The 21157-nt window shown below is 40.1% G+C and overlaps 1 protein-coding gene across 3 annotated transcripts; it reads left to right on the forward strand.

Annotated features, from left to right (window-relative positions):
* Window positions 1-2285: 2285 nt before the first annotated feature.
* On the forward strand, window positions 2286-16540 carry LOC127638730 (neurite extension and migration factor-like). Of its 3 annotated transcripts, none has more exons than XM_052120407.1 (3): window positions 2286-2653; window positions 9752-9864; window positions 10090-16540. In XM_052120407.1, the coding sequence occupies exons 2-3, from the start codon at window positions 9801-9803 to the stop codon at window positions 13668-13670; spliced, it is 3645 nt and encodes a 1214-aa protein (XP_051976367.1). In that variant the 5' UTR covers window positions 2286-2653; window positions 9752-9800; the 3' UTR covers window positions 13671-16540. The 3 variants fall into 3 exon arrangements, with proteins under 3 accessions (XP_051976367.1, XP_051976378.1, XP_051976387.1); XM_052120418.1 differs by having other exon boundaries at window positions 10093-16540; XM_052120427.1 differs by lacking the exon at window positions 2286-2653 and having other exon boundaries at window positions 9753-9897.
* Window positions 16541-21157: the final 4617 nt, after the last annotated feature.

Consider the following 21157-nt stretch of genomic DNA (forward strand, 5'->3'; position numbering starts at 1 on the left):
AATAAGTGCACCGTAAGTCGCTTTGGATAAAAGTGTCTGCCAAATGCATAAATGTAAGTAAACGTAGGTAGCACACCTTCTCAGCTAGATGATACTATCAGGATGTGCTACCAGCATAATTATCAGATAGTGATATGGTGTAACGCCCGTTTCACATCACAAGCATTATTGGCGCACTTTGAAATCACACTCTGGGTTTTGGAATGCGGAAGTAAACGCGTGCAGGGTAAACTTAAGCAGCGGTGAATGAGAGTGAATAGGAGATCACAGCAAATATTATTAGCAGTGGATTAACACAGTCGGATGGGAAAAGATGGCAAATTTACTGTCACTCTCTCAGCAGCTGTAATTGAAACTCTCTCGCAGCTGTGGTAATACGTTTTTTAAACTATTTTCAGGGTAATATAACAATGAGCATTATGTTATAAATTTACACTCAATATTTTAAAAATGTATAAGGAATTTCATTTAAGGATTTTTAGATATTTTTTCAGAAAAACAATACAAAAATTATTATCAAGAATATGATTTTGCCCTAATATCAAAGAATATGATTTTGCCCCAAATAAAAAAAAATGATTTATGATCTTGATAAAAAATATGATCGTGCCTGGTAGCCTAACAAGTGCATGTAAAATGGGTAGAAATAGCATTTTAGCTTAGCGTAAAGTTTACAAGGTTTATTTCTATTTCTTCTGCTCCAAACTTACACTTCTCTGTCTGCTCGTCTGAATGTAACATCATAAGAAAGTGTTTCACTGCTGTTCAAATGCAATTTGAATCGCATCCTTTATATGTATAAATGTTTTCCATCTGAAAGGACTAAATATTAAATGAAACAAATGACAAAAAAAAAAAAAAAAAAAAAATGCAAAGTAATCTATTCAGTAATCAAAATACTTTTTGAATGTAACTGTATTCTAATTACTAATGATTTAAATTGTAACTGTAGTGGAATACAGTTACTTAGATTTTGTATTTTAAATACATAATCCCTTTACATGTATTCCGTTACTCCCCAACCCAGCAATTAGCAAACAAAAAACAAAAACAAAAGTTTAAAATAGACGTACAATAAATCTGTACACTAACAACACAAATGAGGATTCAATAAATAGGCCTGTTGCCAATATTACATTGTCTAATATTTTAATATGGTATATGCCATATACGAAAAAATACAATTAGAGTTAATGTATCTGAGCATTGATGTACTCATTTAAATTCCACAGTGTTTAAAATAATATGTTACATTATGAAAATTGTCATTTTTGTCATTTTGTTAAATTCTGTATATTGCATAGATCTATAAAATAGACATTTTTACATCAGTAAAAACATTTATGAACATTTACTTTCAGCATACATGTGTTCATACATTGCCATTTTCAGATTCGTAGTCTACTGTATTAATAGCACTTCAAATTCTAATCACATTTTATTACACAACTATTGGGGATTTTAAGTGAAGGTTATGGATTTTTTCTATAAACTTGGGTTTTTGTGTCTCATTCGCAGCATGCAGGGTGATGGTTAAACACTAGCTGTGATGTATTTGTGCTCTCTGCGGTCCCACGAACGTTTAGAAGGATTTTAATAGTGAACATACAACCTAGAGGAGACGCTACACTTTTACTATAGAAATTATACAAACAGCAGCTGTGCATTTGGTTATGCTGCGACTGCTTCAGACTTTTCAAGCATTTGTTTTGCCACTGTCAAACGTGAAGGAAAGCGATAGGATTCTCTCAGATTTACGATTTAGAAAAAATGGCAAGCTACCGCGAATAATGCAGAGATTTGTTGCCAAACATACAGCTGAATTTTCATTAAAATAATACAATGCACACAGAAGATATAAGGAAATTTAGATATAAGATTATTAATATTTTGTAGTTGACTGTAATATAATAGAACAATCAGGTCTGTGCGTGAAGGTATAATCAGACGTAATTCTTTATGTACATCAGATGTTATTCTGATAGTTGTTTTTTATTCTAACTTGTATTAGCCTACTGTTGCATGTTTTATCTACATTACAGGAAGAACAAAGACTATTATAGTTATTTTTGCATCCATTTACCCATACTGGTATTTCTTTATTTTAGGAAACTGCGTTTATAATACCAAATTGTCTATGAGAAATAAACTATATCTTCAGTGATAGCTGGCTAATGCTTGTAGCCCTTAAAGCCTCACTGCGCATGCGTGCGCCTCTGCACCTGTTCAGCAATGCTGCACGCTCCCGACTCCTCAGCGCGCCGCCGTCCAAAATATGGGGGCGCGCTCTTTATGGCAGGTCTCAGAAGAGGGGGAGCAGCAGCGCGCGAGCGCGCCGTCGTTTTCAGGGACGGGGTACAGCTGGGAAAAACACATACGCACGCACACACCTCTGTCTCTCTCACACACGCACATAAGGCGAAAACAAAAGCGACTCGAAAGGAGACAAGACGCTACTGATGCTGGCACCACGGAGCAAGAGAGCGTGAGCATGCGGCGCGGAGCAGGGGCTGCAGCAGACCTTTGATTGTTTCTTGTAAACCCTGGAGCGCGAGGGAATAAAATGGAGTGGTAGGGGATCCGAGGCGCGAGAGGCGCGTCCACCTGCTGCTACCGGGGAGGCGGTCCGGGCTCGCGAAAGAGGGGAGATATGGTGAGACCACTGCATTGAAGAGGTTAAAAAAAAAATATGCCAACATTCCTCACGCTTAGTGATCAAACGGAGTCTGAAGTGTAGCGGGAGGAGAGTATGTGGGCTGTACGTGTTCGTGTTGCGGTGAGTGGGCCAGTGTGACGCGCGTCAAACGCTGCAATGGGAGAGAAATGGAGGAGAGTGTGTCAGCTGTCATGATGCATCCGTATAGCACAGGTGTGTGAGTGAGTGAGGGAGAGAGAGTGTGAAAGAGGCAGATCGGAGGAATGGCTCGGTGTCCTGCAAAAGCTACGAGTAGCATAGCAGGCCATCGTTTAAGGGGACAGAAAGCATTGGTGCTCGTTACGATTATGTGAGGCAAACCTCACACCAGTGACAAACACACTCTCTCTCATTCTCTCTCGCTCACACACAGACCATCCCCCAAGGCCACAGCAATCTATGCTCTCGATCACGCGCATAATAACACAAACATTGTCAGATGTTTATATTATGAATGCATTCCCATTTCCATCGCTTATTGTATTTGGTCGGTGCGCGCGACTCAGCGACTGCGACCTATGCGACATTCGGAGACGGGAAATGCTGAACAGAAGAGCGCGTATCATAGCGCACCAGGCCTTCATTAATTATCGGTGGATTTAAACCTTTTATGTCTCTCTGAATAATGTTAATTTTCTCTGTTATCCGAGATGATGAAAGCGTGCTCATCTTTCAGGCGTAGACGGTTCTTTAATATGCGGTTTGATAACATCATGTTCAGAGTATATGGTAGATCCGTCGCTCGGGATAGGCGGTCACCGGACACCTGTCCTGGCATGCTGTTGTGGAAGTTTTTTTCTAACGTTATGAAGCTGCACAGCACACGTAGGGCTAAATCAGTATGGAACAAATGCAGCTTCAACCGCCAAAATTAATAGCACTATCTGTCTGTCTGTCTGTCTGTCTGTCTGTCTGTCTGTCTGTCTGGACGCATATACATCTCTTTTTTTTCCCATGCAGATGCCAGTAACAGGCAGTGCTCAAAAACATTTTAGCATGATTTAAGCATGCAGTCTATGCAGACATTGATATAAATGGGTGAATCATTTATAGATGGAAGGATGGTTGTCAGAAAGATTGACCAGGGACAGATTGCAGCAGATTTATTGATCTCTGAAAAGATCAAACAAACTGACAAAAACATGGATTTGGTCTCTCTCCCTCTCTCTCTCCCATCTGTAATTCCATTGTCTGTCTCTTGGGTGGATGTTGAAGCTGAACAAATATTAATTTCGTTTTTAATAAAAGCAGTTTGCAGATGTGCCACTGCCCTGTTCTAACTCTGGCAGAATGAGCCACCATTGCAATTGTCAGTCCTAGTGCTTCTCTACTGATACCAGTTTGCATACAAGATTTACCGAGTTGGAAAATGGTAAATTCCAGAAAATGATTAGTGTATAAGGATGTGTGTTGTTGGAAATTGGTTTTAAGGCTTTAAGAAGTCTTGTTGTTTTAACATAATCTGGGATAATGAAAAAACATGCACATTGCCACGGTATTACTATGAAATTAGTTATTTATAATGTTTGCACAGTAAATGTGATATAACAGAAAATGGCTTAACAATTAGGATGTCTTGCTGGCCCGGGGGCAGTGTGAGCCATGTTCCTTTTCTAACAAATTGCTGCTGGTTCTCATCTGGGGGAATCGCACACTGGCCATGCTTATACATTGACTTGAGAACCAAACAGTGATGTAACGGGCTACGTGGTAGTTTTACTTGACTACCTAACCTGTCCACAAACAAACATGGTATGTCACAGTGTGTGTGTACAGCTTTTACTCCTGTTTTTGAGGACATATTTAAACATAGAGTAATGTAATCCAATATTGTTACATCGCTTAACAAGATTGACAGAAGCTGCGGTAACACTGTAAGGCTTAATGCACAGATCCGATCTTTTGACCTTATCCAAGTCCACACGTTTGATGACAGGGAGTTGGTATAAAATTTCCGCCTCAACAAGAGAAGCTTTAAGTTTTTGTGTGAGCGATTACAGGTGTAACGGGAGCCAGCTGGTACGTGATAGCTGTGCACTGTGTGTAAAAAAGTAGTGAACTCTGGCCTCAAGCGACGCACTAGCAACTGACACTAAGAGCTGTGGCCTTTAGTCTCGTTAGCGCACACACCTCCCAAGCTGGCTGATGCTGGTTCGAATCCCGCTTGGGAGTGGGTCATGCAGGACTGGTTACACAAGCATGTCTGCTTTTTCTGTTTACACATGTGCAACAATATCCGATATGTGTCAGATGTGAGTAAAAAATCAGATATATTTGTGACAGTGTAAAGAGCCAGAGACGACATCTACGTTCAAGATGACTGGTAACGTACATTATCATGTATGATCTTTTGGCATAACATACAAAATTATGTTTATGTCTTCATTGAGAATTCCACCAGTTTAATTGATAGATAGCCGCAATCTTCCAAACTAAGTGAGTAGCTGACCAAAAATCGCCTTCCAAACAAAAGCAATGTACAACATAAGACGAGAAGAGTGTAAGGAAAGCAAAGTTGGCAAATGTCATAACTTACCAGTGGAGATCTGCTATTTGGTGTTCATCTCGAGCATGACTGCTGCTGAATTCAATCCATTTCTTGCTGTACCTCCTCACAGAGTCCCCCTGTAAATTCCCCCGTGGGAACACTTCAAACTGTGTGCTAGAGATTTTCTTCCCACAGCATTTGGAGTGTCATATAGTCTACAGTATGTTTATATATTATATAATATATATATATATATAAACTGGCAGCCAAAAGTTTGGAATAATGTAAAGATTATGCTGTTTCAGAAGGGAATTGATACTTAAATTCACCAACGGGCTGGTTTGAGTCTTTCTGTAACTGCTGATCTCCTGGGATTTTCACACACAACAGTCTCTAGAATATACTCTGAATGGTGCCAAAAGCCAAAAACATCCAGTGAGCAGCAGTTCTGCGGAAGGAAATGCCTTGTTGATGAGAATGGCCAGACTGGTTCAAACTGACAAAGTCTACGGTAACTCATATAACCGCTCTGTACAATTGTGGTGAGAAGTATAACATCTCAGAAAATGCTATTCTGAGATGCGGGTTGGCGCTGTTTTGGTGGCACGAGGGGGACCTACACAGTATTAGGCAGGTGGTTTTAATGTTGTGGCTGATTGTGTATATACAGTATCTCACAAAAGTGAGTACACCCCTCACATTTTTGTAAATATTTGATTATATCTTTTCATGTGACAACACTGAAGAAATGACACTTTGCTGCAATGTAAAGTAGTGAGTGTACCGCTTGTATAACAGTGTACATTTCCTGTCCCCTCAAAATAACTCAACACACAGCCATTAATGTCTAAACCGCTGGCAACAAAAGTGAGTACACCCCTAGGTGAAAATGTCCAAATTGGGTCCAATTACCTATTTTCCCTCCCCAGTGTTACATGGTCTCAGGTGTGAATGGGGAGCAGGTGTGTTAAATGTGGTGTCATTGCTCTCACAAGGCCTCAAACTGGTCACTGGAAGTTCAACATGGTACCTCATGGCAAAGAACTCTCTGAGGATCTGAAAAAAAGAATTGTTGCTCTACATAAAGATGGCCTAGGCTATAAGAAGATTGCCAAGACCCTGACACTGAGCTGCAGCATGGTGGCCAAGACCATACAGCAGTTTAACAAGACAGGTTCCACACATAACAGGCCTCGCCATGGTCGACCAAAGAAGTTGAGTGCACTTGCTCAGCGTCATATCCAGATGTTGTCTTTGGGAAATAGACGTATGACTGCTGCCAGCATTGCTTCAGAGGTTGGGGGCGGTCATCCTGTCAGTGCTCAGACCATACGCCACACACTGCATCAAATTGGTCTGCATGGCTGTCGTCTCAGAAGGAAGCCTCTTCTAAAGATGATGCACAAGAAAGCCCGCAAACAGATTGCTGAAGACAAGCAGACTAAGGACGTGGATTACTGGAACTGTGGTCTGATGAGACCAAGATAAACTTATTTGGTTCAGATGGCGTCAAGCGTGTGTGGCAGAAACCAGGTGAGGAGTACAAAGACAAGTGTTTCTTGCCTACGGTCAAGCATGGTGGTTGGAGTGTCATGGTCTGGGGCTGCATTAGTGCTGCCAGCACTGGGGAGCTACAGTTCACTGAGGGAACCATGAATGCCAACATGTACTGTGAAGCAGAGCATGATCCCCTCCCTTCGGAGACTGGGCTGCAGGGCAGTATTCCAGCATGATAACGACCCCAAACACACCTCCAAGGCGACCACTGCCTTGCTAAATATGCTGAGGGTGAAGGTGATGGACTGACCAAGCATGTCTCCAGACCTAAATCCTATTGAGCATCTGTGGGGCATCCTCAAACGGAAGGTGGAGGAGCACAAAGTCTCTATCATCCACCAGCTCGGTGATGTCGTCATCGAGGAGTTGAAGAGGATTCCAGTGGCAACCTGTGAAGCTCTGGTGAACTCCATGCCCAAGAGGGTTAAAGCAGTGCTGGAAAATAATGGTGGCCACACAAAATATTGACACTTTGGACCCAATTTGGACATTTTCACTTAGGGGTGTACTCACTTTTGTTGCCAGGGGTTTAGCCATTAATGGCTGTGTTGAGTTATTTTGAGGGGACAGCAAATTCACACTGTTATACAAGCTGTACACTCACTACTTTACAAAATGTCATTTCTTCATAGCAAAATGTCATTTCTTCTGTGTTGTCACATGAAAAGGTATAATCAAATATTTACAAAAATGTGAGGGGTGTACTCACTTTTGTGACATACTGTGTATATATATATATATAAGTATACAGAATACTAGGCATGTAACAGAACACAAATTTCACAGTACAATACAATATTATTTAAAAAAACAAACAGCGCCCACAATTGCTTCGCTCAAACTTATTCAAGGATTCAACTTTTAAATCATAAATGGCAAAACAATGTCTTAACATTGGCAACAAAAATTAGAGTTCTGTAATAAAGTACCTTAAACAAAAGCACTGCATTTATAATCTTATACACTATAAGCAGTGACGTGCGGTGATGTCTTAAAGAGGCTAGGCACTGAGTTATGACAGCCAGATTACCTGTTTTATTGTTTAAGCTAATAATACGTAATAACAGTGAACGTTACGCACAAGTGCAGCATATCAAGAAATGTACAAATCAGGTTGTATATAGTGTACTCTCTCTCTCTCTCTCTCTCACGCACACACACACACAAGCGCACAGCCACATAGCCAATCTTTTCTTACATACCAATCAGTTTGAAATGATCGGATAATTTTTGGGCCCTTTTGCTGTACTAGTCCATCTAAGGCTGGCGTAGACCTCCCTCGTGCAATTAACTCATATTTGGAATTAAAATCGAGCTTGGAAAAATTTCTTAATTCCGTGATTACGGCCGCTGCTGTCATTTTGATTTTGAATTTGGCGGGGATTAAGCATGTACGCTACGCTAGCTGTGGTTTAATGACGTTAGCTACGCAAATGTCCAGGAATATCTCGATTTTAATTGGTCCATGTCTGATACGTAACGGAGATGATTACGGGCTTAACATATTTACGTCAAAAGGCACAGCAGATTTGTGCTTTTTGCCGTACATGTTAAAGAATACAGGATTGAAGTGCGCATGCGCAACATGGGTTTTCCGCGTGTCGTCTGCAATGAATGGACCGTAAAAGCACTGCTTATTCTACCATTTGTTTTCAGTTGATTATGCTACATTTGTCATCATAACGTCTAAACAATTGGAATAACACACATACTGCATATATAAATCACAAGAATAAAAAGTAAAAATATAAATACAAGTTTATTATTTAATAAACATTTTATTTTTGAATTTTGGCAGGGTAGGCAGTGCCTAGTTTGCCTACCCAGACCGCACGTCAGTGACTATAAGCTGTATGTCTTGACTTACAACTGTTGCACACTACTGTGACACATGCACGCATAGCTTGGGGGAGAGAGAGAGCACACTTTCTTTTCTTTTTCTCTGTTATTATAAAGCTCTTTCATTCCTTTCACACCCTTAACAGTTGCACTTCACAGTGAAGGGCAATCAGAGGACAGAATGATGTAAAACAATACAACTCACTGTAATACTAGAGAGAGAGAGAGAGAGAGAGTGACATCAAGGAAGTACTAGAGGGAGAAGGCTGAAGTTACAAAAGATCTGTTCAAATACTAAGGTTTCATAGCATGAACATTGGATGAGTTCTTTTGAAACTATTATAAAACTAACATTTTATTTGAATTTAAGTGTCAAGTATCAAAATAATTTTCTTGTAGACTTCTACCAAAATGTGTAACAGCCAGTCTTTTACACTGGCTATAGTTAACCCAAAAATGAAAATCCTGTCATCAGTTCACTCATGTTTTTCCAAACTGAAATGAATTGCTCTATCTTCCATGGAACACAAAAGGTTGACCAGTATTGATTCGCTTTTTCATACAACAACAGCGAATGGGGATGGACACGGTCAAGCTCCAAAAATGAGAGAATCTTCATGTTTAAACTATCCCTTTTAACATTAAATATGTGGTTTTATTGAAAGGTGAAGAACCACCAGCATGTGTTTTCTGATAAGAATGACTATTAAGCATATTTTACTGGACTGTCCTGTTTTTAACAACACTTGACTACGTCTCTATTCAGAAAATACTTTGTTGGTAGTATTTCCAAATGTCTCACCAGGAAAAACTTTTAGAATTTGTATTAAATGGCAAATTGAAGTAGTATATAGTTTTAGTTGTTATTGTTGCTATACTTTAAGGAATTCTATTGTATGTCTTGTTTCACTTACCTTGATCTTGCCATTAAAATGGCCATTGATGCTGACAGGGCATTAAAAAAATAAACAAACAAACTATCCCTTTTAACACCTTGAAACTGCTAAAAGTTTATCAAATTGTGTCAAATATTTTGGCAAAATGAGATTGTAAATATTCTCACAGAGTTCAGTTTTAAAGATTGTGTGGCTTCCTCTATTGTCTCTTATTGTGTGTGTGTGTGTGTGTGTGTGTGTGTGCGTGCGTGCGTGCTTGTTTGTTTGTTTCTACAGGCTGGACAGTGGTGATTATGTTGGAGAGGGAGATATTCAGTTGAGATTGATGGATGTTCTACAAGAGTCCCGATTCCCGGGGGCAGATCACAGCCCCTGCCCAAGAGAAAATGGTACAGACTTCCCCCACACACAACACACAAAATGTAGGATTTTGCCCAAATCTTGAACAAATTATCTTTATGGTTCAGATTTGCAAAAATATGAGAACATAATCTGCATATTTCTTACTTTCAGTGCAATAGGTATAATGCATGTGTTATACAGCTATATCTTCATATATTTACAGATGTTTGCATTTCAAATTAAATATCTTTGTCTCTGCCTCTCCATTTTAGAAGAACTTGACCCGTTAGCAGATCTAAGGAGCTGTGATGACATTGAGCCTGCTGTGCTGTCCATGCCCTCCCTCTGTGGTCAGAATCAGACAACTGAAGGTCCTCTTAGCCCAGCCGATCTGCATGATGGGTCAATTTCCAACACCACCTCGCTATCCTCTCTCTCTTCATTCTCTTCGCCTTCCTCCCTCTCATCTCTCTCTTCTGTGCCCTGTTCCAAAATTGTTACGCCCTGGTCTGTACCACAGACCTGTGACCGGTCATCACTCTCCAACATAGACTCAAGGGGCGGAGACTGCCTTAGCTGTCTGATCCCCAAAAACCAGACTGAACCAGCATCTTGTGAGTCTGTGCTAAGCTTTGCCAGTATAAACTTGCAATGCCTAGGCCCCACCCCCAGCAACGGTCGCTATGGTGACCATGTTCTATCTGATCAGCTGCTCAGTGGCCCCACCCAGGCAGCTGAAACAAATGAAGGGGCAGAGGAGTGTAGGTCAATGCAGGAGAGTGAATCAGATGAGGATCCTGCATCCAGGAGCATATACGAAGGTCTTAGTGAGGAGGCACAGGACTGGAGCTGTCTAGAGACTCTCATCAGTGAAAGCCGTATGGAGCTGTTGGACTTATGCTCACGCAGTGAACTTGCAGTCAATCTGTTCTGTGAGGAGGATGTGGAGAATTACATGTTTCAGGAGGAGGAGACCGAACTCGGTGGTGACGTCTGCTCACTCAAAATACGCTATGAATCCTATCAGGATGGAGGACAGGAGAGGAGTGAGTCTGCCCTAAAGGATGAACCTCAGCTAGGGTTCTTTCCAAGCTTACCTTGCAGTAGGAAGGAGGGGGCAAAAGAGAAACCAGACCAACCAGCTGAGATTAAAGCAGAAGACCATGTGACCCCAGATATTAGCCCAGACAGTAAATTTATTTTTGACCTTAGTAACTCTCCAGATGATTCTGGTGAATTCAGCGATGACAGCTCTTGCACAGGCTCCCCAGATCACAGCCTTTCCCTCCGCCATGGCTGCCTGTCCAGAGAAAACTCAAGTTCCTCCAGCCAGCTAAGCTACCGCCTTCGAGCCAAGAGGAAGGTGGCCTACAGAGAAGACTACCTGTATGATGTGGACTCAATAGAAAGTGAGAGAAACATAGAGAAACGTGAAAAACAGCCTGTTGGGCTCAAAAAAGAGCGTGATGATGACTGGTGCCCAAAGAAGAGGCGGCGGTCGATTCGGAAAGAACCTCCTGTCATTATAAAATACATAATCATTAATCGTTTTAAAGGCCAGAGACACATGAGAGTGAGGCTGAGGCGGGTTGACCCATCACCTGCTGTGGTCTGTCTGAATACAAATGCCCTGCTACACTATGAGAAACTTGCACCACTGAAAGCCTACTGGCAGGAAAGAGAAAAGGAACAGCAGGAGAAGAATAGATTGACAGCTACAGAAAGAACCAAACGTCTTAATGGCTGCAAAAGACCGCCAAACACTACACTCAAACGTAAGCACAGGATGGCCAGACTCAGGATTCAGCAGATCCATGCAGTAGAGAATTCCCTCCCCAGACAAACTATAGTAGTCCCTGTCAACAATCAGTCAGAGGGGACTGAATCAGTAAAAAGCACAGAGGAACCAAAAGAGGACATTACCTTCATTACACACACTGCCAGGGTTAAAAGCAGAACACAGGAGAGAGAGGAAAGGAGAAAGGCAGGTAAAACAGGGAAGATAAAGAAATTCAAAAGTGAAGCAAGGCTTAAGTTGAAAAAGCTATTAGAGGCTGAGACACAGGAAGTCCCTGAAGCCTCTGAGATTGAGCAGTGTAGCCCATGTTTACCAGAAAACTTCAGTGACTCTCTGGAAGATAATGTTGTCACAAATGAGACCTGCGGTAATGAATCTGAAAAATGCACTTTGACCCCAACTGCTCCGGGGACTGATGAAAATGCAGAACTCCTCCCAGGGGGATACCTGCAGACTCTTCTGGAAGCCGCTGAGTCATCGAGCAGTGCTAATATCACCCATTTCCATCAGGGGCTGCAGAATCCCACACTGCAGCCAATCCAGAGCTGCGTTCTCTCTCCCCCCTCCGAATCTGAGCTCCCCCACTCTCCTCCACCTATGAACCATGGGCCACATCACACACACTATACTGAGCCCAATATTACTGAACCAAACCAGCCCATTTCATGGCCATCCCAACCACTTGTTGAACAGCTGCCATTCTCCCCAGATGTCCCAACCCAGTCACCTGTAATGCCATCAGGCTTTCCCACACCATTGCCCATGTTAGCAGGGGATGGCACAACTGTAACAGGGTATGGACAAGTGTCTTTATCGGGATGCAGGGTGTCATATGAAGAGTCTAAGCCTGATGCTGATTACGGATTGAGTCCTCCTGTGTCTCAAAGTGATAATGGGGTGGGACGACTGGTTAGCTTTAACTCCCTGGGGTCACTATCTGCCACTTCTAGCAACTACAGTTCACTCAGCCTGAGAGAGGGAGAAAGGGATAGGGAGGAGGAAATTGGTGAGATCAACAATGGCTTCCTACCGCATTGCAGCCCACGGTTAGTCCTTCAGCATAGTCTTGAGGAGGTTGCTCCACTTCGAGAGTCCACAGACCTCTTGGATATTTCCAACTTTACCCCTGATAAATTCCGCCATTCATCACTGTCTGAGATGTCCCCACCAGACACACCCAATTCTTCCCCACAGCTGCTGGGAAATTGTGGGAAAGTTGGAGAATTCTTAGAGGCAGGAGACACAAATGTAAAGTGGAGCTGTGGAGCTGTCCCACAGCTTGATCAGGATAGAACAGGAAATGCACAACTCCTTCAGATACACTCTTTCAACACAGAGGAGGAAGAATTGAGGGTTGGGGAACAAAAAGGTTCAACAAAGAATAATGGTAGAAATGGACAAGGCACCAAAAAAATCAAAACCACAAAAACATTGAAAGGAGAGAAAGTAAAGCTACCATGTCAGGGCTCTCGTTCTGTGCGTAAGATAAAAGCTTTGCTGGAGGGAAAAGCAGTCAAAAGTCGGGGAGGGTCAGGAAGTGCCATTTCATCCCCCACCCTGTCACTTGGTTTGATGGGACCTCAGGGGGAGTGGCATAACACTGGAGGACTTCCCAATGATGACCAACGAGAATTTCAGGAACCGTCAAACATCCTGTCCAATATTGTGTCTGGCATGGCTGAGGTACAGCGCTTCATGAGGGCCTCAGTAGAACCTCTTTGGGGGCCTTGCCTGTCACCAGGTCAACATGCCCTCCAGAGCCAGACACTTAAGATTCTGGGTAGTGCCGCTGACCTTAAAAAACGGGGTGGTGCCTCAGGCGGAGGTAGAGGGAAAAAAGGAGCTGGGCGTGGTGGAAAAACGCTGCCTAAACTTCTCCCACCAGGCTTCTTTCCTCCCCTTGGACTGGACTGCCTCCCACTTCCACACCGTCCAGCCCACAAAAAAATGTACCGTCACAAAAGCAGCGCTAAGTTTGCCCGTGAGGAACTCTTAGCAGGCAAAGGGAACATAAAAGGAGTAGCATTGACCGCTTTGGTAGAGAAACAGAGGTAATATTTTCTCTCTGCAATGTGCCCCTTCTCTTTCTCCGTTCCCTTCGCTCGCTCCCCGCCAAATCCTCGTAAAATCCTTTCCACATTTCTGAGCTGCATGGCACCGACTTTACCCACAATTCTTTGCCTGGCCCAACGGATAGCAGGCACATCCTGCATGTCAGCCCAGCTAAACTACCTACTAGACTGACTGAAGTCTCACTGTCATGGCTGCACCCTACTCACCATTGCTGCTTTGTTGCATTTTAATCTGACAAATATTCAGTTGTTTATTTATGTTTTGTTTGTTTTTCAAGAAGAAAAAAAAATGCCTTGAAAGTCTTTGGATTCTGCTTTAGTATGGTGTTCTAAATATCTATTTTTTGTCTTTTTGTTTTCCATTGCAGCTATAACACTGTAAGTGTTAAATCAGTGTCACAGCACCATCGTTTAAACCGAGCCCAGCGCCCTGCTCTGTCTCTCAGCAAATGGTTGCCTTCTGATCAGGGGTCAAAGGTCATGTGTAGTGTTATGTGCTAAGAATTGTTTTTCCCTTGTTATTGTGCCAACCCCTCAGAAAATTGGGCTTTGACATTCTAAGAGAGGAATTCTTGAACAAGATGCTCTTGTTTTCTGAGGTTCTGATATTTACCGGTCTCAAATTAGATTTTGCATTATCGTTGTTTGTTTATAAGTTGTGAAAGGTAGGTTCATTCATCTGTTCTCCAGTGTATCTCCTCCTGCCAGTATCAAAATGCTGTTGTACACAAACATATGCACTATTTACAAAACAAGATTATATCAAACGTGTTGAAATTAATGTGCCAAACTATGACTAATTAAGTGTACAGACATTTTTATCTACATAAATATTTGCTGTTTTATAATGTGGCAGTGATTGGGGAGCTTTGTTCTTGGGATGGGGGGTGGAGTTGTTAATCTGAAATTCACTCCTGTTGCATCACATCTGTACAAACAGAAAGCAGCTCATTTCTACAATCAAAAGGAAAAGGTTGTTGGTTTATTTTCTGTATTTTACACTCCTGGCTAGTTTAAGATTAGAGGCATGAAGTAAGAGATGCATGAAGATAATTGTGGAGAGGGAGTTTAAAACCCATAATAGCATAGAAAGACAATGGTAGCTTTTCAGTCTGATTAATTTCTGGATGGTAAAAGATCATAACAAGGTACAAATTGGTAATTTCTGCTTATAAGACATTACATAATGCATTCTAACTTGTTTACATTCCCAAGCTTCTAGTTTAGCTCAGTAGCTCTCCTATGTTCCTCTGAATTTTATGCCATTAAAACCAGTTAAGAACAAGACCAAATATTTTTTGAAAGTTTTTCTAATTTGTTGCTAGTGGTGTGCATGCATTTAAAAACATGATATAAATATATGTTGTGAATGCTGATCCCCTGTATTATTAATTTCTCTGACTCTGGCCTGTTTTTCTTTCCTTAATTTAAAACCATAATTTTTCTATTGTTGTTGGAATGTTATTTGTCGTGTATAAAAATGGAAAAGATGCCAACATGGTTACCCACATATTCTGTTTACATCATTTCTGCAGGATTTAATTTTTTATAAATTTATGACTCCCTGAATCCCCTCTTTTGAGAATATCCCAGCAGGAAGGAGGTTTATTTTGCTCTAGCGCTGACTGAGACATTTCTGAGTTGGTGAACAGTACATAAGTTAAGTAGGTATTTTTACCTGCTATCTGATTCACAAGTGACGCAAGCATTTAACCCCTCTGACAACCCCTTGATTTTAAGAAAACAAAGAAGAGCTTTTTCCAGCCTCATCTAGCAAAATACAAGGAAAATTAGATTATAAAATCATTTTAAATTCATGTTGTCCAAGAGAGTTTTTTTTTATTTTTATATCCATGCTGAGCGAATGGAGATGTAACAGTTGGTTCAGGTCCATTGACTCAGGGAACCCAACTGCATTCACATCTCCCATTCCCACAGCTGCCCATCCCACCAAACAAATTCAAGCCGCTCTCAGTGCTGCCCTCTGATGTGCTGTTGCTAAACCTGCAGGATATCTGTGATGTCAGTGCAGTGAGCTCTTGTTCACATTTGGAGAACAGTTTAAATCATTATAGCACACGTCCCCTGCACTAACTGAAGGTGTTTTTCAAATGTTCTAAAACAGTGTAATTCACCTATAAGTGCATCATGGGAAATTTAAACAAGCATATCAAAAACGTAATTGTGCCCTATTTATGAATGTATTATATTTTCATGTTGGACATTTTCATGATTTATTTGACATTACTTGTAACTACTTTTTCTCATTATCAAGGAAAAAAGAAACTGTTTCTACTGCCTGGACATTCTTTGCCAGGTTCATTCAATGAACTGTTGATGTAGGAAAAAAATTATGACCTGTATATTTTTCATTGTGCCAATTTGTAACATATTTTCTAAGTGTATATTTTTCTTAGAAAGTGATGTGAGGTCGTTCTTACTGTGGCTTCTGTTCTTTTTTCCCTTTTCAGCAAGTGAAAAGGTTGCTAATTGCCATGATGTTTTCTTTTTCTCTTATTTGTTTTTTGTTTGTTTGTTAAAAAAAAAAAACTATTGTAAAGGAGAGACAAGGAGAGCAAGCTGTGACTCTTTGTTGAGAGTTTTTGTAATTGGACCAATCTTGTTGTAAGAGTGTTGTGCTCTAGTAAAATATATAATAATTAAAAAATAAACCATGAAAACAGACAGTGGAACAATTACACTAATTTGTGATCTCATTGCGGTTTTCTAGTATTTTGTTTTGTTGTATCTGTCACAAAAGTTGAAATATTTGTGATCAAGCCTGTATGGTGACAAATGTAATATTGGTAACTTGCTAAGTTTTGTAATCATGTTTATGGAATAAATATGAATAAAAAGAGCTTTTGATTGCTTGTGTCAGTACTATCTAATTTTTGTTCTGCAAGAAAAAGGAAAAATACTGATTTAATCCGATCATCATTATTCTGTTTCCTCCCATGAAGGAGTGAATGAAAGGAGGTCTTTGTCGTTGTTTATAGGCTTGTTCGACTCTTATCTGGGTCACAGACATCTGTATGAAATTTGAAAAAAGTTAAGATTTAAAGCGGCCACCGGGAGGCGCTATCACATTTTAACGAGGACAGAAATGGCTGTATGTCTCGCAGTGTCTATAGGTCTCAACCTGAACAACTTTATTTATTTATTTTATTGAACTATATCATGTACAAACAACATGGCAACAATCATATATATTTGCAATATAACACTGAAATCAGGTGCAAAAGTGCATTGCAGAAAAAGAACGAAAAAAAAAATATAATACAATTATAATAAATAAAAATAAAAAGCTAGGCTTTGTTTTTTAAGTAATATTCTTATATTATTTCATTATTTACTTTTCATCATTTCTTTGTGTAAGAAAGAAGCGCATTGTGAAATACAGAAAACCTAGGTTTTACTTTCAAATATTTAGATTTGTGTATAAAAAACTTCCCAAAAATAAGGATGTCATTAACAAGAAAATAATCTTTGTTGCTGCTCATAACAAGTCCAAAGATAAACCCTGAACAACTTAACCTCAAGAACTATTGATGTCAATCAAATCATTGTTTTAGCATCATCAATTATTTGAAAAAACTTTTTTGCGAACTAGTCAGAGGTTTTTCGTCCAATCAAAATGAAACTAGTTTATTAAGATTGTTTGTAGTCCCTACATCAATAATTATATTAAAAAAAATAACTTTGTTGCATGCCTGTAATAGACCAATGAAATCTAGTGGGCGGAGCCTAAAACACTTATAAGATTATAACTCCTGAAAGCATTGAGCAAACTCAACCAAACTTGAGACAAATCTGTTAGGGATCAATGAGGACATAAGATATATTTTCTGGGACTGACCATTGGTGGTGCTATAATAATAATTACAATTATATAAATGTGTCTAACTATGGAACTGTTGGTTAGAATGACAGAAATTTTGCATACTTTGTCTTAGTCCAAGATGCCAAATGCATATCTTGATAAAACATGGCTGCCATTGACCAATGAGGTTTTAGCCAGATCAAAAGGTTAAAAGGCTAAAAGGCAGATCTGAACAAAACTTGTTGGGGATATTTGTCTCTTGGTCAAAGAAGTCCAAAATTGCAAAATTACAAAAAATGTAAAAGAAAATACAAAATCGGCCACCGGGTGGCAGAATCGCGTTTTACCTTAATGTAAATTGATGAATATTGTGTGGTTTGTCACAAAGACAAACATGGTTAATATCATATGATACATCTCTTTCTTTACCACTTTGCATCAAGAACCATTGGTCTAAATTAAATAATTAATATAAAATATATGAATAAAAAAAAAAAAACACTTTTGCTAACTACTAGGTTTATCATCAAGCTTTGTACACATATAACACTATAACAGGGAAAAACATGAAAATGGCTGTAACTATGGAACAGTTGGTCTGATTGACATCAATGACAAGACTGATCTTTATCTCAGGTGCCATCAATGTCTATGAGGACGAATGCGTATATATAAAAACATGGCAGCCATCAGCCAATCGGCTTTCAGCAGCTATTAGACAAGGTTAACAAAGGTTGATCGGAATGAAACTCGGTGGACCTATTTGTCTCTTGGAAGGTCTCTTGAAAAGTTTTTTTAAAAAATCGGCCACTGGGTGGCGCTATCACCATTTTGTGCATGTTAACGGTTGTATATAACGCAGTGTTTAAAAAAAACCCAGAAGTAATTCATATCATATGATAGCTCTTCTCATTCAGAACAACTTTGCCTCAAAAACCAATGCTGTCCGTCAAGCCGTTCATTAAATATTTGAGATTACGTTAAAAACCTACTTTTTCTAGGTTTGTCGCTCAATCCCAACGAAACAAGTACCACAAGATTCTCTGGAGTCTATTTATGAATTTTTATTAAAAAAAAATTTAACTTTCAATTTTACGTTTCGACAGAATACAAAATTTAAGTAGTTGACATAGCCACTGCTACTTAAATAGCTACAACTCTTAAACGGAATGAGATATTGTCATGGAATTTTGCACACTTATGTCAGGGCTCATTCTGAGGACAAACATACAAAAAAATGGATCTCGGCCATTCGTTATAACAATGACAAAATTTAAAGTGGATGTAACAATGTTACAGCTTTTCCGAATGAGTTGACATTTTGTATGCAAGTTGTGCATTGTCTTTGTTGCATAATGTTTGAGAAATGCTTAATATAGTCCAGAACATGGGCTTAAAGCTTGAACCCCAATAACTGCTGCTTGCAGCTATATTTATTATTATTATTATAATTAGGTTTCTGAGGACAGTCGCCTATCTTAAAAAACCATGGCCGCTAATACACGGATCAGAAATAAATATGATGGGCATGTTTGCTCCTAATATCTGTGCAAAATTTGAAAACAATTGGTTACCGGGAGGCACTGTCATGTTTTGCATGTATGTAAATGTTTAAATATTACAAATGTGTAACAAAGTCATGGTTTGTTGATATCTTATGATACATATCCTCTTACTGAACAACTTTGCCTCAAGAACCATAGGTGTCAATCAAATTGTTCGTTAAATATTTGAGTTTATTTGAAAAACATACTTTTGCAAACTAGTCCTAGGTTTTTTGTTCAATCAAAGTGAAACCAGTTTAGAAATATTCTTTGGAGTTCCCATATCAATAATTATCAAAACATGTTGAATGTTATGTTTTGCATGGCTATAAAAGACCAATGAAATATTGTGGGCGGAGCCAAAAACACTTAAAAGGCTATAACTCCTGAACACAATAAGCAATCATGACCAAACTTCAGATAAATTTGTAGGGGATCAAAGTAAGGACATATAATACATTTGGCTGGGATTCGCCACTTAGTGGCGCAATAATAATAATGACACTTTTTCAAATATGGAACTGTTTGTCTGAATGACTTGAACTGTTGCATGCATTGTCTTGTCCAAGGTGCAAAAAAAGCCATTTCTTCTGTAATTGAGGGTTTGGGAATTATTTAAATGAGCAGCATATGGATTTATGTAATGCCACAAACTTTCCACATTATTCACTAAGACCATGTTTATAGCTGGAATTTGTTTTGTTCGGTGATTAAATTTTTTTTCTTATTCACATACTTATCAGCGTTTCTTATTCACATACTTATCAGCGTAATGACTCCTCTGCTCTTACTCGAGCCAGCACTATAAAAAAATGCCCACCCCATATCCTCCCAAATGTTTCAGCTTCATGCGGAGAAAGATGCGTTTCTTGAAGAAACACTATATCATATTTCTCCAAACTCAAACAGTCCATGCACGCCTACGAGAACCCCTGTGACAACTTTGCCGTCAGATTGCTTAGTCCAGTGTTTCTACACAAACGTTGTGAGGCAGAATTACACAGCAATAGATAATCTATAAAACCAACTCCAGCCAATAGGTAGAATAAGTGCAAAGAACATGTAGATTCATCCATAAACCTCTCATGAAGGTGTGACACTCTACAAAATCAACTCCAGCCGCTAGGTGGAACCAACACAAAAAGAGTACGCATAATCCTCCACAGTCAAGCAAATTTTCAGTGAGCCGGTCCACTTGGCTGCAAAGTACAACCAGATGACTTACTCCACTGACTTTATGAAGGACATCGCTTGCTGTGGGCATGTGAATGTTTTACGGCCATCCTTGGTATCTATTCTCAATATGGCCGGGAATATCAGTGCAAAAGCAACATTCCATTGATGTAAAAGTTTCTTGCATCCTTGAATCGATCACGTTTCTCTCTTGTTGAATTTGCAAAGTCTGTGAACAAGAAAATGCTGTGGTTCTTCCAAGAAAGCCTTCCTTTAATCCTCGCCTTGCATAACACAAGATCTTTATCGGATAATCTCAGAAATTTGGCCAAAATTGATCGGGCCTGTCTCCCTCAGCGGAGCAGGAACCCTGTGAGTATGCTCCATTTCCAGTTTATGGCTGCTATGTCAAGCGGATTCAGAAAGAGCCCATCCAGGAATTTGACCATATCCTGTCCCTCTGCTCCCTCAGGGATTCCGATGATATGGATGTTATTCCACCGGCTACGGTTCTCCATGTCCTCCAACTTCCCCAGACATGCTCCAAATCCACCTTTTTGCTAGCAAATTAGCAGATAATTCCCTCTCCAATGACTCAAGATAATCGATGAATTCCTCGACATCACCCACTCTTGTAACCACATCAGTGAACTTCGCCTCCATGGCAGTGATCGATCGATGTATCACAGCAAGATCCTCCAAATCATCAACGACCATCATCAGCATTGCCGACATGTTCAGCATCTCATGCTGCATTTCCCGCATCTCCCAGACTAAATCGACTCCCAGGCTTGCGGCCTGCTTGGGGGTGTCAGCTTGAGCACGTAAGTGTCTTTTAATGTCTCCAGATTTTGAATTCTTCGACATATTGTCCTCCCAGAACGGTTATGGAATAGAGTGTATCGAATCTCACCGGTTTATGTCATTAAA

Source organism: Xyrauchen texanus, chromosome 4 (assembly GCF_025860055.1).
Source record: "Xyrauchen texanus isolate HMW12.3.18 chromosome 4, RBS_HiC_50CHRs, whole genome shotgun sequence".
NCBI classification, from domain to species: domain Eukaryota; kingdom Metazoa; phylum Chordata; class Actinopteri; order Cypriniformes; family Catostomidae; genus Xyrauchen; species Xyrauchen texanus.